Consider the following 14,575-nt stretch of genomic DNA (forward strand, 5'->3'; position numbering starts at 1 on the left):
CCCTGACTCAGTCCACCACGGTGAGGTGTTTCCTTCATTTCCAGAATTGCATTTCAACAGGCCTCAGTGAACTTGCTTGAAAGTCCCCTACAGGGAAACTATTGCTGTTTAATGTTGAAGGAGTGAAAACCAGATTATAAGAGCTACTGTTTAACAAAGAAGTCATTACTACCAATCCAATTTCTATGAAAGTTTAGGGGTGGGACACAATAAATCCAGATCCAGGGTTTTATTTTTTCTCCCACAGAATCATTTTGCACGATGGCAGCAGCGGAGGTGCACGTCCACGAAGGTCGTTCTCAGGCTGAAATTGAACTGTAGAAGCTTATTTCTTGAAATTTGACTAATTTGATGAGTAAAACGAATAAACTTGAGCAACTTAAGGTCAAACCTATTATAGATTTTTATCCTTTGTCTGTCCACTTTTAAGAATTTTCAAACTTTCTCATTAGAAATGAGTCAGATATTATTGGATGTTACTTGCTCCATGCAGCCAGAATAAACACACAGGTGCATCTTTCCACTCCGACATTTATTTTCCACCTGACAGCCCTGTTTTTCCTGCCCCCGACAACCTCATACATCTCAGGCCTCATGCATGTGATGAAGTCACCACATGATATATAGGTCTGCTGTGTGAGAAAACGCAGTTTGCATGCTCGGCAGGCTCCGGGGGAATTTAGCCCGGCCTGTATGACACCGTGTGCCTCGAGTGATACTGTAACTTTTAGTCTGACTCACAGAGAGCTTTTTGTTTCACTCAGCGGCTTCAGAATGAGATGTCAAGGACTCAAGTCCAGCTTGTTTTTCTGAAAGGGGAGACTGCTGACACACTGAATGTTAACACTGTTGGGTAAAAACTCTTTTATCCCATTTGATGTGGTGTATTAATTCACGTCATTTGAGTAACTTGAGTCTGTTCAAGTGTTTCAAACAAGTGCAACATCAACAACTTTAGATCTGTACTGAAGCAAAATGAAGGATTTAAAAGACGAAGACAAAAACAGCCCTCGTCTCAAATCATCAGCAATCGAATCAGGTTAAAGTAGATTTTTTTCCACTTTGCAGTGACTAACCTTTAAGATTTTATTTTAATTGAACATATTTTTGATCTTGACACCTGTGTAATGAAGCCACGATTGCAAAGCTCTTACCCTGAACATAGATCTGTGCCTGGAATTAAGTTGTTTACACCACATGTGCTGAAGTCCCGTATCTGATCTGTTGAGAGCATGTTTTCACCTGCTTGTAACGACAGCATATCCTGTGTTTACGCAAGAAACAACGACTTGTGTGTGCATTCGAGTGGGAAGGGAGAGCACAACCTCGCATTTAAATTACCATCTCTAATGGAAATAAATGCGGAATGATTCAAGTCATCGCTTTCTATTTGAACTTAAACAAAGAGAAGATCCTTGGTTTTAGCCTCCACGTAGAAATTATGGAAATTATAGTCACTTAAGCACAGAGGAAATGTGAGAAAACTAAATATGATCGGCAGTTTATCCATCAACTCTTCTTTGTTTTTGCTTAAAATGAATAAACACGCTTTTCTTCAATTCCATTTGCATTTATTCTAAAGGGAAAATATATAATTCAATAAATATTGTCGCAACAACATTGGCAAAGACATTTTGAAGGTGAGATCAACATTCAAGAAAACATGACAATGTACATGGGAAGGAGACAACAGATGAGAAAATAATGAAGATTAAAAAAAGAGTCAGGCAACAGTTTACTGGCATTTGAACAAGCTAATGGGGAAAGTTTAAAGTTTCATTAAAAGTGCATCAATAACTAGTCTTTAAATTGCACAGTCGTTAAGAGGAAAACCACAGATTCGATAACGTTATGTTTTTGTAGGCTCATTTTCTGATTTGTTGATTTGTTAAGTCGTATTTCAAGTGGAGGCCCGAGGCTCGTGAAATGACCCCGTAGGAAGAATAATATGATCACAGTTCACAGTGTTTATTGAAGACGTGTGAATGACTGAATATTGACTCATATCTGTCCTAAAACCTGTTAAACAAGTTAAACAAAAGTTGCAACACAGCTACTAAGCATCTGCCATTTTGAACTCTGGCTCCTTAGTCCCCGTGGACATTTCTTTTGCCATTTTCACCTTCATTGATTGGACAGTAGAGCGTGATAATGGGGAGAAGGAATGGTTCAGCATGAGCCTCCGTTTGCTGCGCCACGCATACAATTTGGGCCTCCACCAGATTTTTTAACATGGGTGAGTGAATTAACGACTTCCAGCAAATCCTTTGGAATGAATCGATTTAGCAGTGACTCTCTGCTGGGCCCTGATGAAGATATTACCCAACAGATGATTCAGACAACTTCTGAAAAACGGGTTCCAGTTGTTGCTTTCAACTCGATCACTCACTCTTCGAGGAAATAAAAGGCCAAATTCAACGTGTTTATTACATGGACTAAAGGAATTGTTGGCCAAACCCTCCAGCCTCTTTGCTAATGGTTTCCAAGTTTCATGTTGTCCATGCAGCTGAACTGTGTGTGGAGAACGTCTTCAGAAAATCAGCGCACATCTATAGCTGTTGAGGAGAAATGGTGCCTGACTGGTACAAACGTGCAGTTTTAACCTCGGACAACTTCTAGGATCAGCTCCTCGTGGCTGCAACTCATCAGGATTAAGCTTAAAAATCAAACAATGACGCAGTTACACACCAATGACTTCACATTATACCGACAACATTTCAAAGACAGAGGACACACAGCGCCAGGATTCCTTCACACAGGGTGAGGAAACACCTCTTCTAGTCTCCTCTGCACACAGACAGTTACTACAGGAGCTACAGGAGCAGGGGTGAGAGTGAATCAGTTCCAAACCACAGTGGCGAGTTGTTGTATAAGCCCTCCGAGCAAAAAGTCCTTGATCTGGCACAAACAACAGCCGCTCCTCTTTTTTTCCCGGGCATCCAAACCCCTAATCGCAGACTTTGGTTCTCATTCAGAAAGATCACAAGTTCTCAAGCCCTTCCTTTACGAATGAGTGTCTCCTCATGACATCACTTCTCCTGCTCGTTTCCTGTTGGCGTGGAAAGCCTCCATCGCATCCGCTTTGTCCTCCCAGAGGAAGCAGGTCACTTCCTCAAGCAGGTAGCCCTCTGACAGATTGCTTCCTTGTCTGATAGGGCAGGGGGCCAAATGGATTTAGACGCTGCTACGCATTGGGTTTTCGTTGGTGCAGAGTATTCCAGTAACATGTAGATGAGTTGAAGCTTATGTAAGCCCTCTCCAGACAAATCGGGGGCCTTTAGCATGCAGGAAAGAGCGCTGCCCCATCGTTTCCTGCTTGCACTGGGTTCTGTCCTCATTCTCCTCAGTCTAATCCCCCTCAGTCTGGTCAGTCACATGACAGAGCAACTTTTAGCTTTGTCCTTCCGGAGGTCCGAGGCCACGGCCGCCAGGTCGGGCCTACCGGGCATGTGTGAAATCCTCTTGTTGGCACGGGTGGCTTTACTGCGCTTGACGTTTTTGTGGTTTTTGTTGATGCAAGCCAGCGTGGCCACATGGAAAATGTCTCTGACGCTGTTCTCTGACTGCTGAGCCGAGCACTCGATGTAGGGCGCCGAGATCTGCTTGGCCATGCTGGAACCCTGAGGAGGGAAGAGGTAAAATATGGTCACCGCCGGAAGAAACGGATCGGAGGTCAGGTTAGCTGGGAAGTTAACACATTCACTGGCATCAACAATGACGAAAGGATTTCAGCTCTTAGGGATCAGTTAAAAAAGGCTTAAAGTACAATGAGCTGTTATTCATCAAAGATTAGTCACATATGGAGGTTAAACACTTTTAATCAGCGTACCTGGTCATATGACACTGGTGTCTGTCTGTGGTTGGAAAGCTCCACCAATGTGCTCAAGTCAGTGCGCAAGTCGGATTTACATCCAACCAACAGCATCTTGGTGTTGGGACAAAACTCCTGGATCTCCCCTTTCCACTGTGGAGAAACACAAAACCTCTCAGTCATGCATCATAATATGATGTTGTCTCTTAATGCAAAAGGAAAATTATCTGTCAATACATCAATATCATATAATGCAAATAAATATAAAGCTGACAAAGCCTGGAGTTTGAAAATTGTGATTTAATGAAATTCCGTGTTAAAAATGCTGGTTCATGGAATAGGATCATATGAGTTCCAGCCCCCGTCACCCGCCCTCTTGAGTCCAAAGGTTAAAGCTGCCACTTCCTGCAGCCCCCTCTCACACATAGAACTCTGGAAAGGAACCACAAATAATCCCCACATTTCCTCCCTGACAACAATAAACACTCTGTGATCGATGGTATTTCTCCAGGGGTCTTAATCTGAGGCTAATGTGCCTCAGGACTCACTGGCTGGTCAGCGGATCAAGTTCAAGTGACATCCAAAGAGGAAGTTGTTTTGCGCAAGTGTGCATGTCACTTTCTGTGTCATTGATTGAAGTGTGACCTCTGACAGATACAACATTAAGTTGAGGTCACAAGTCTTTTAGAAACGCTTGTGATAAACATTTGAGTTGGATTATTACTATCTTTAATTCTAGTTTGTTTCATAGATGTACAATTTGATTCTGACTCATCATGATATGTACAACAACATTCTGACAAGTTCAAACTTAATTTAAGGGCATTTTGAATTAAGATAATAATATAATTAAAGAATTAAAGAATGACGCACTCTCCCTGGTCTGATCACATGGATGTCTGTGTCTAAATTTGTCAGAGCACATGCCAGGTTTGTTTAATTTCAGAAAATGATGCTTTTATATTTTAAAAAACATTTTCTGAGACTCATCAAAACCATAAACCAGTCATTTGACTTCCTGTGCTGCTTCATGTGAATATATGTGGTCGTCACACCACGGTCATCAGACGTCAACAACCAGCGGCTCCATGTGAGGAACTGGTGGCTCAAAAACACCTCAGCGGGAGTTTAAGGAAGTGGAGAGCGGTGCTTCCTTCTCCCAGCTGCTCCGAGGATTTAACCCAGTGACCTTCCACTAGTCACACTACAACATCACAAGATCTGACCAAGGCTGGAAAAAAAAAAAAATCTAAACTGTCGACTTAAACTCTTGATCCAGTTAAATGCAACATGGCCCTTTGTAGGCACATCCGCCTAAAATCAAAGTGACCAGACTTTAAAGTGGAGGAGTGTTTGGAGCTTAAAGGCTGAGACTTCCACCAGAGGCTCGATGGGTGAAGGAGTCAGTGAAGAGCAACAAACCTTTTTCAGTACGCTGTCGAGGGTTTCAGGGCGGCTGATGTCGAAGCAAATGAGCACAGCGTCTGAGTCAGGGTAGGAGAGAGGCCTCACGTTGTCGTAGTACGGAGATCCTGAAACAAAGCAAGAACATCAGGGTTTAATCTGGCAGCTCAAGGACACACCACACCCAAGTTTATGCAACAGGACGTGTCACAGTGACCTCATTATTCACTTCATCCTTAGAAATTAATGACCTGCGTGTAGAAATAACTGCTCCACTCCTAACCGAGCTTCACTTGCTCCCACACACATCCGAAGAACAAGTTTCCCGTCGAGGCAACAAAGTTATCCAAATTCAATTTGCTATGTCGGAGAAGAACATTGATCAATTTGTGTCACAAGTGTTTTGATGTGTCCCCTCTTTCCACATATTGAAAAGCAAACTTGCTGCTTTGTTCAGGTTTTAAAGGAATGAGGTAGAAATGATCTTTGCACTTGAAAATGCTTGCCTTTGGAATGTGGAGATTAGAAACTCTGACTTGTGGCTTCTCTAAAAAGGAAATACCTTTATTCAAGTGAGGGGCAGCAACAGAATCTACCACCGACCACAAGATATTTCCTGAATTCATGAACAAGGGGCAAATCATTTCTTTAAACTCGCAGGCGTTCCTGACACTTAATTCTCTGCAGCTCGGCAATAATCCATAGCAACTGGGCGAGCAAAACAAATAGCATCAGTAGAAAAAATATGCTGACTGCGACAAGATCACTTGTTGAAGAAAAGCCTCTGCGGAGAAACAGAACTTCAGAGCGGGGAAATGACTCCCTCTTCAAAAATTGAGGCCATGTGTGAGGGCTACGCCCATCTCCCCCCCCAACCCACCAGACGGAAACATCTCCGGAGAGGAAGGGCAAGGAGGGGGAGGGGTGGCGTCATGTCAAGGTGAGTCAAGATCACATGACGAGCACAAGCTGACCACACGCAACCGGCTGCCAAGAATGTTGAGAATTTAGTTTTTTGGTGAAGTGAAGGCTCCCCTGGGAGGTCTTTTCTAAACACTGCTGTGGAGAAGGGCCAGGAACACACACACACACACACACACACATACACATACACACACACACACACACACACACACACACACACACACACACACACACACACACACACACACACACACACACACACACACACAGAGTTCGAATGTTCCTAATCTAAACAGTCTGGATGGGAGACGACACCGTTTACACGATCCACGCTTCCTTCCAGGCCTGGGCCTCGCACAACAAAGCGCGACGCGAGCTCATGCGTGTGTGTGTGTATGTACCACTCCTGCATAAAAACATCTGAACCCAATCTACGTGCATCATCACATGTTCCACGTGTGTGAGCCAGGATTGTCTGTGAGGTCACTGCTTCACAATACACAATGCAAAACAGAACCTAATAACGTAAAGATGATATGAGATAAATCAATAGTTTCAAACCACCTTTATGAAGGGAGGATTTACTGCAGGACTATTGTATTAGGGTGCTTCAGTTTTAGCTTTGAGAGAATTTCGTACATCTGGATTTAGGTTCCTGTGAAATATAGTCACATCTTCATATTTCTGTTAATTACATTCAAAGTAGAATTGATATCCAAAGTGGATATTTAATGGTAATTATTGTGTAGTTGCCTACTTATGGTTATTATGACAGATCTGTTAACTGATTTCCAGTCTGCCCGAGCTAAGTCAGCTTTGTTCCGTGCCACGTTCCCAGTTGTTGATACACACAGGCTCTTTTCAGCTAATGACCATTTAAAAAAACTGTGAGTCAGTTAAGTATGGACGCCAGGAGCTACACAGAATAGATTATCATGATGTCTTGATGTAAAGATAATGCATTTCACATGGGAACGCACGGGCTCGCCATTTCCCAGCAGCTTTTCCACTCTCTCCTCGAGAACCCCTTTGAAAACTCCCGGATAGGTGACACCACCTAAACCTCACGGCTCCACACTGAGCAGCTATCATCGACGCAGCACAAGGCGAGCTGGAATGTTGGATCACCCCCCTGCAAGAATTTATTTTTTATGGCCGTCTCTCAACCAATCACAGCCATATTGCAATGTTTGAAGTTTTTTTTTTCAGTCCTTGCTGCCTGGAACCAATCACAGGGAAAATAAGATCCTGGTGACATTTTTACAATGACTTGATTGTTATTAATCAACCCAATGAGATGAAACGCATACATCTGTGTGTGCTGGGTGCAGCATGTGAGGTCTTGTTGTTGATATGTCTCTGAGTCGGAAGTATTCCTGTGAATCTACCTGGAGATTTAAGTATTTATAACCACAAATCCTCTCATTGCATCTATGCAAAACATGTCAAGCTGCACAACATAAACAGGAAAATAATGCAAATTGAGGAGAGTGCACAGATATTTTTAATAGTCGACATTTTCCTTCTTGTCTCCTGTTTATAACTGCATTAACCCTGCGTCAGAAACGCTGCTTTGAGGCTGCCTTCCTGCCGACTGGAAAGATAAGAGGAAATCCCAGTGCTAACACCCCCACACACACAAAGACCTGGTGACTGTCATCTAATTAGCTCCCGTCATTGTTCTCCCACAGGATCTCTAAATCTGGAAAGACGACACACACCCTGTCCTCCCTCTCTGTCCTTTAAACGCACCCCGACACACACTCTCCAGGCCTCTTGCCCTTCTCTTAAATGTAGTCCCTGCTCGTGTGGTGCTCACAGCAACTGAATGACGAGAGAATCAAATACGAAGCTCTGCCAAGATGTAAAAGAAGAAAACTTTCCTTCCTGGTTTGTTAATGTCCTTTTTCAGGCTGGTTTCCACAACAGCTGGGATGAGACGCAGCCCTTAATGGAATAAATATACATGAAACATGTTGAAAAACACATTCTGCTCTATTCATGCCATGTGACAAATTCCCAGATGTTTCTTGACTTCCACTGAAAAGAAAGAAAACATGAAATTCCCTGCAGTTGCCGTTGAGCAATATAGTTCTTAAGTTTTCCACGATGTTTGAGACATCCCACTTTCTGCACAAATCCTTCATGTTTTAATGGCCCCCTGACATGAAACTGTACTTCATCTCACACCGACACATGCGGTCCTGAGGTACGCCAGCTGCAGCTGACAGTCTGGAGGTATGGCAACAGGTCTGCAGGCTGATTTACTGCATAGTTAACATAGCTGAGCTGAGGGGCAGTGAGTGCATGTGTGTGTGTGTGTGTGTGTGTGTGTGTGTGTGTGTGTGTGTGTGTGTGTGTGTGTGTGTGTGTGTGGAGAGGCGTTAAGCCCTTCAGGGACACCTGTGGAAACAACACAGGGCGACAGGCACGTCCACGGAGCTTCAATATATATATAACACAAACAGAGCTGGTTCAAACTGAAATAATAAGAACTGTTATCATCTGTTGTTGCTGTGGTAACTGTCTATGCTCAGGGTGGTGTGATATGACCACAGACTGTATTTAGAGATGGACGACGTGTCCAAAAGCTGCCACATTGCACGTTCTGAGCCCAACATAGAAGAGGCAAGATTTATAACCTACCAGGTGGCGATCAAGACACTTTATTTTTATCCATCTTTATTTGCGGTCTATGGATAGGACGATATGAAGAACAGGATACAGTCTAATGAAGACTTGTTGTGTGCAGATAGAAAAACATCTATCATTCCACCTTCTGCGGCAAACACAACAGTTTTGTCATCAGTTTAATGAAGTAAAACGTGGTGCAATAATTCCCAACACCTTGAATTGACCTGAAATGCAGCAAAGATTCACCCAAACAAGCTGTGGAGGTGTCACTGCCACCAAACGCCACATTAACAACAAAGTAAGTCAAGGACGACTCCATGAATGAAGTTTAACACGTCCAAACAGGACGAGCAGGTGAAAGTCAGGAGTCACATGCTTCTGCTCGAAGGACTGGCTGGATTTTAAATACGCAACATCACACAGTTTCCATGACATTAGCAGACAGGAAGCCCATTAATCCGTCCCAGGATTCCTCTGTCCTTCAGCATGCACACTGTATCACCACATGTCAGCTCCACCGTGATTCAATTTTCCCTTGGAAACGAGGTAGGGGGCTTTAGCGAGCCACGCCGCTTCTCTTTCACTCCACCGAGGATCTGGGGCCTGCTGCGTACAATAGGGGTCTTTGTGGAGGAGGAAGTAGAAACCTTTAGTCTGAGGAATGCCAGACATGCGGCTCCACTTCGCAGAGCCCAGAAATGTGATCCAACGCAACAATGGCCGCCGACACAGGAATGAAGGGGGAACAGTGTGTGAGCAGCAGAGGAGCTTGACAAAGCCTCATAACGAAGCAGAACATGCCACACGCTCTGGAGACAACACTGGGAAACGATCTGGGCGTTCATCCTCCTTTAAAGCTCTTTTATCTGATTCCTCTTTTCAAAGTAGGTCGTCTTTTAGTTTGCAGAGGTAATAAAAAAAATCCCATGAGGTTCCCTGAGCTAAATATCATCAAATGAGATCCATGGGGTCTAACACACGCGTCTCTTTGGGAGCAATTGATGTGAAAATGCCTGAGATCCTGTGATTGAGATTTCATTAAAGCTCTCACTTGTTCTGGCTTTGGAACAACAACATCCATGACTGATGATTTCTGAAGGAAGAGAACATTTCCAGCAGAATTTGCAGTTTGAACATTTCCACGGCCAAGTACAAAACCTGTTTCACCCTATCTACAACCGCTATTTTAAAGCTTCACTAATCCATAGACTTTATATCCTCGAGCTCCCACACTCTTCCAAATTATGGTTTCAATAAAAATGCCACACTAGAGGCTTCACAGCCCTAGTTAACAAACTAATGGGTGGAGTCATGGTGGTTTGTCACTTGCTCCATTCAATATTTATAACAATGATATTATAATATAGTCACATTATATATTTTAGTGACAAACACGTAGAATGGTCAACCAACTCTGCACTTCCTCTCAGCTTTACCGAGTGTTTTGGTGTCTTTTAGCTCGTTGTTTGGGGGTTTTAAGACCTGCAGCTGATGACAATGGTCATAAACGCAACAAATGGCACAAAAACAGCCAACAAAGTTAGCAATTAGTCAGTGAACAGCTCCAAATCAAAATCAATTCATGCCAGTTTATCGAATAATTTTAAAAATAAGAGGTATTAGAACTGGTTATAGTTACAGCTTCATAAACACTGTGCTATTTATGCTCTGTTTTACAGCATTAAATTTGGGTTTTGGCTATTTTGAATGTAGGACAAGTAGTTTAAAGACATTAGTGTAAACTAAAGGAAGTAGTGACATGTATTTCTTTGTTATTTTCTAACATTTTTTAAATTAAATACAAAAAAATTACAATAGTCTGCCTGTTCTAACTTCTTAAAAAAGTGCTCTGAGGTGCATTTTTCTTAATTTCTACTGTGGAAGAGGCCTCAGGCTCCAGGCGCTGAGCCACAGGGATTGTTCTGTTTACCTTAGCCGTCTCCCTACCCTCCTGTTTGACTCTCAAACACAAACACCTCTGTTGCTCATTCAGACGTGCAGGCAGGCAGGCAGGCGGGCGGACAACGCAAACCCCCTTCCTGTGCGGGCGAATGAAGTGTGAAGCATCAAAGGATGCGGCCTCGACCCCGGTGTATCCCACCCTGAGGGCTGGGAAGCAGAGCCAAGCAGGGTGGGGTAGGGGGACCAAATGGAGAGGAACACAACTGGCAGGCATTTACCTTAATGACCTGAATTACTCTCATCACCCTCCCTTTCAAACCACACACGCACGAGGCTGCTCATTAGGCCACTCGTCACTGCAGAACAAAGACCACCACAGTGTCTGTAGGTGTGTGTCAGTACAGGAGGGGGATGGCAGCCGAGTGTTTGTCTTCATGGCTGCATCCTGGTCTTTGTCCGAGTGCATGCTGGGGTCACACACACACACCTCTCCAGCACACCTCCGGAGATAAGGTCGATGGTTGTCTCTACAAAGGGACTGGTCATGCTGAAAGCTGTGTCAATCAGTCGTTGTGTGTGTGGGGGGTTAGGATTGAAGGTGGGTGTGGGGGGACTTGGCTCCATCTCAGTCCCACTGATCTAATAGGAACCACAGCCCCCCCCCCATCCACCACCATCGCTGCTTTATGAAGCAGAAAGAGAAAAAAGAAAAATGGCTGCAGGCGGCCTGCCAACACAGCGCAATAAAACATAATTCTCACTCTGGACGATTCTCATTTCTTCCACTTTCCAATTTCACAATACACACACAGTGTCGGGGTGAAGGAATTTGAAATCGGAGCTGCTTGTTTTGCTTTTGCTCGTTGTGTTACCGAGCCTGGAAATGAATTTCTATCTGCTGACGCATTTATTTTCATTTCCTCTTGAAGAAAAATCGAGAAAAAGGCCAAGAAATCAAACTTTAAGTTGCTTGTTAAGATCGTGTGGAATCAGAATGTGTAAATTGATTGTGAAAATGTTCCATGCTGATCCTAGCAGGAGAGAAAGTTCATCATTCAAACTCCAACATCGCTGAGGAATTCCAGGCCAGAGACTTGCAACAGCTGGCTGTGGGACTGTCCCCGCCCATCGCACCCACGACACACACACACAACATACGCCTCACTCACGCCTGACTGCTGTGCTATTCACTGCTCAGGCATTGATGGATGGGAAAATGGGCTGTTTACACACAGACACACACATACACAAAACACACTCACACACACAGAGGACACTGCAGCTGGTTTGAACCCAAAGTCCAACCACCGAGCGATTACAAAAATGGAGATCCAGTCCACGTGTTGCACAACCAAACTTTCCCAAAAATCACAGTGAAGGAACTAGTGTGTTCTCCAGATGTGAGAGCATGAACATGTGCAGCCTCTATCATTAGCTTTCTTTTCCTGTTCTTGCTTCAGCTGGGAAGAATTCATAATGAAATCCATTCCTGTCATGCATTTCCGAGAAGGCTGAGATACAACACAACATTTCCATGTGGGTGAGAGGTGAGGCCTATACCTAATCTGAGGGGAAGTGTGTCTGGCCTGTAGCAACAGCAGCTCCCGACTACGAGAAAGGATTAACCCAGCTTTATTGATTAAAAATGGGTCACAGATTAATTTCATTATTCAAAAACGCAACCCTGGGCCTCTTTACATCTCGTGAGTCTGGGATTTTGAAGGGAAACACCAGAGTGTTAGTGTTAGTCATCAAAGATGTGGTCAAACACGGGGTGAATTCCACCTCTGTTGAGGGTTTACACAAATCTTATCAGCTGTTTGCATGTCCACAGAGGGGTTGTGCAAGAGAGCTGTGTGTTTGGACAGGTCTGGACACTTCACCCTCAACTGATCTGCTGACACACACACACACACACACACACACACACACACACACACACACACACACACACACACACACACACACACACAGACAGAGAGAGAGAGAGAGGTGACACATTGTTTTTACCTGAGGTGTCCCACAGGCTGAGCTCGATCCTCTGTGTGTCGATTTCAAAACTGGCCGTGTAGTTCTCAAACACTGTGGGGACATAGCTCTGCAGGGGACACGAGGACAGAGATAAGGGATTATGGGAAATGCAGTGTTTAGATGTTAGATTATAATTTTAAAAAATGGCTAAAATGAAGGTTACATGCAGAGAAATACAACACTACTTTAATTATTGTTATTATAAAGATTCATTCACCACAGTAACACAATACTTTAGCACTGCTTCCACTATTGGAACTCATAGGAGACATCATCATTACTGAAGCATCTTACACATAAAGCACCATGTGATCGTGTGACTATTAAAATCTGGTTAATTTGCAGCAAGGTCATTGGTGTGCAGGTTGAGCTGTGCAGGGTGGGTGTGGGTTTGCAGAGTGGGTGTGCTGGGTGAGTGTGCTGGGTGAGTGTGCAGGGTGAGTGTGCAGGGTGAGTGTGCAGGGTGAGTGTGCAGAATGGGTGTGCAGGGGTCTCACCTCCGGGAAACAGTCCTTGGCGAACACGTGAAGCAGCGCAGTCTTCCCGCACTGGCTGTCCCCCACCACCACTATCTTACACTTCACACTGTGACTGGGATCCATGCTGGATTTCAGAGATGGTTTCTGACAAGAGCGTCTCTCCTTCATTGATTTCAATCAGGAGAAAGTGTAGAAAAAAGGCAACAATAATAATAATGATAGAAATAATAATAATAATAGGAGTCCGGTCCTGATTGGTCCAGATGTGGAGGAACAGATGTGGTGTTCACGGTGTCCGTCCGCTCCTCCGCTGCTTCTCCCGGTGTCTCCTCCTTCTTTGAGCCGGTGGAACCATTCCCCTATATTTATAACCTGCAGCAGCCAATGGCAGCGGCCTCCTCCTCCCTCTCCTCCTCCTCCTCTGGATGAAGCCTCCTGCTGCCCTCCACCATGGCGCCCCCTACAGACCCAACACTTCTCTGTCAAATAAAACCAAATAACATTATTATACAAAGAAAATTAAATGCTTTGTTTTTATTTATTCCAAGTTAAAAAAGTTAAAAAATGAAACACAGGATACAAACACACAACATATCTTATAACAAGTTCCCAAAAGGTGCTAGTAAACTTCATTTAACTACCTTCATTATATCATTAGCTATTAAAATGATATTTTAGGCATCGATGCAGCTATAAAATGTAGATGTGACTAAATCAATATTTATATAGAATAATTATTTTTAATTTCAAGCTTCACACTAAACTAAAACATATAACACATGTTGCAACATTACAACATGGTAACTTTTCCCATTGTGGGACTAACAAATTATTATCTTATCTAGCATAAGTAGCACAAGGTTAAAAATAAATTATATAATAATTATAAGTACTGTGAATTCATATCCTCTAAACTGGGTTTAACAGGTTAAGCATGATCATACTGTAAGTTTTCAAATAAATAATACTTTTAATTTGAAGCATCTTCCTCCATCCTATGTGTAAATATAGAGTATGAAAGGAATAAGAGGAATAAGAGTAAATATAGAACACAGAGTACATGAAAAGGACTACTGCATAAATACATCTAGTTGTAGTAGTAGTAATGTGTGACACTCACAACCCAATTCCTGTGTTTACAATGTGTGAGAGGACTACAACCAATACGGAGGAGGATGAGACAAAGCCTGGAGAAGGAAGAGTTTCTAAATCACTCGTATCCAAGTTGTATTCACAGAAGAATAAAGAAATATTTGTTTGATTCACTTCACAGGTTGTAATGCTGCTGATGAACTGCTGCACATGAAGGCCCGACCGAAGCTCCTGTAACTCACATGTGATCCCAGGACGATACAGCAGCGCACCTTATTATCATGGCCCCCATGTTTTA

General features: G+C 43.4%; 1 protein-coding gene across 1 annotated transcript; it reads right to left on the bottom strand.

The window, feature by feature from the left end:
• Positions 1-1,549: 1,549 nt before the first annotated feature.
• rnd3a (Rho family GTPase 3a) lies at positions 1,550-13,528 on the bottom strand. Its single transcript, XM_069521334.1, has 5 exons — positions 13,204-13,528; positions 12,686-12,773; positions 5,234-5,343; positions 3,830-3,964; positions 1,550-3,620 (listed from the first exon to the last, which is right to left on the bottom strand). The coding sequence occupies exons 1-5, from the start codon at positions 13,351-13,353 to the stop codon at positions 3,372-3,374; spliced, it is 732 nt and encodes a 243-aa protein (XP_069377435.1). The 5' UTR covers positions 13,354-13,528; the 3' UTR covers positions 1,550-3,371.
• Between the last annotated feature and the right edge of the window lie 1,047 nt (positions 13,529-14,575).

This window comes from Paralichthys olivaceus, chromosome 24 (genome assembly GCF_024713975.1).
Source record: "Paralichthys olivaceus isolate ysfri-2021 chromosome 24, ASM2471397v2, whole genome shotgun sequence".
Classification (NCBI taxonomy): domain Eukaryota; kingdom Metazoa; phylum Chordata; class Actinopteri; order Pleuronectiformes; family Paralichthyidae; genus Paralichthys; species Paralichthys olivaceus.

What these genes read in the sequence shown, in the direction of transcription:
- rnd3a (XM_069521334.1), bottom strand. Translation starts at nt 13,353, where the DNA reads ATGAAGGAGAGACGCTCTTGTCAGAAACCATCTCTGAAATCCAGCATG. An exon ending in CCAAGGACTGTTTCCCGGAG is followed by an intron (nt 12,774 to 13,203) that starts GTGAGACCCCTG and finishes TGTCCCCTGCAG; the next exon opens with AGCTATGTCCCCACAGTGTT. An exon ending in CACCAGTGTCATATGACCAG is followed by an intron (nt 3,621 to 3,829) that starts GTACGCTGATTA and finishes TTCCCTCCTCAG; the next exon opens with GGTTCCAGCATGGCCAAGCA.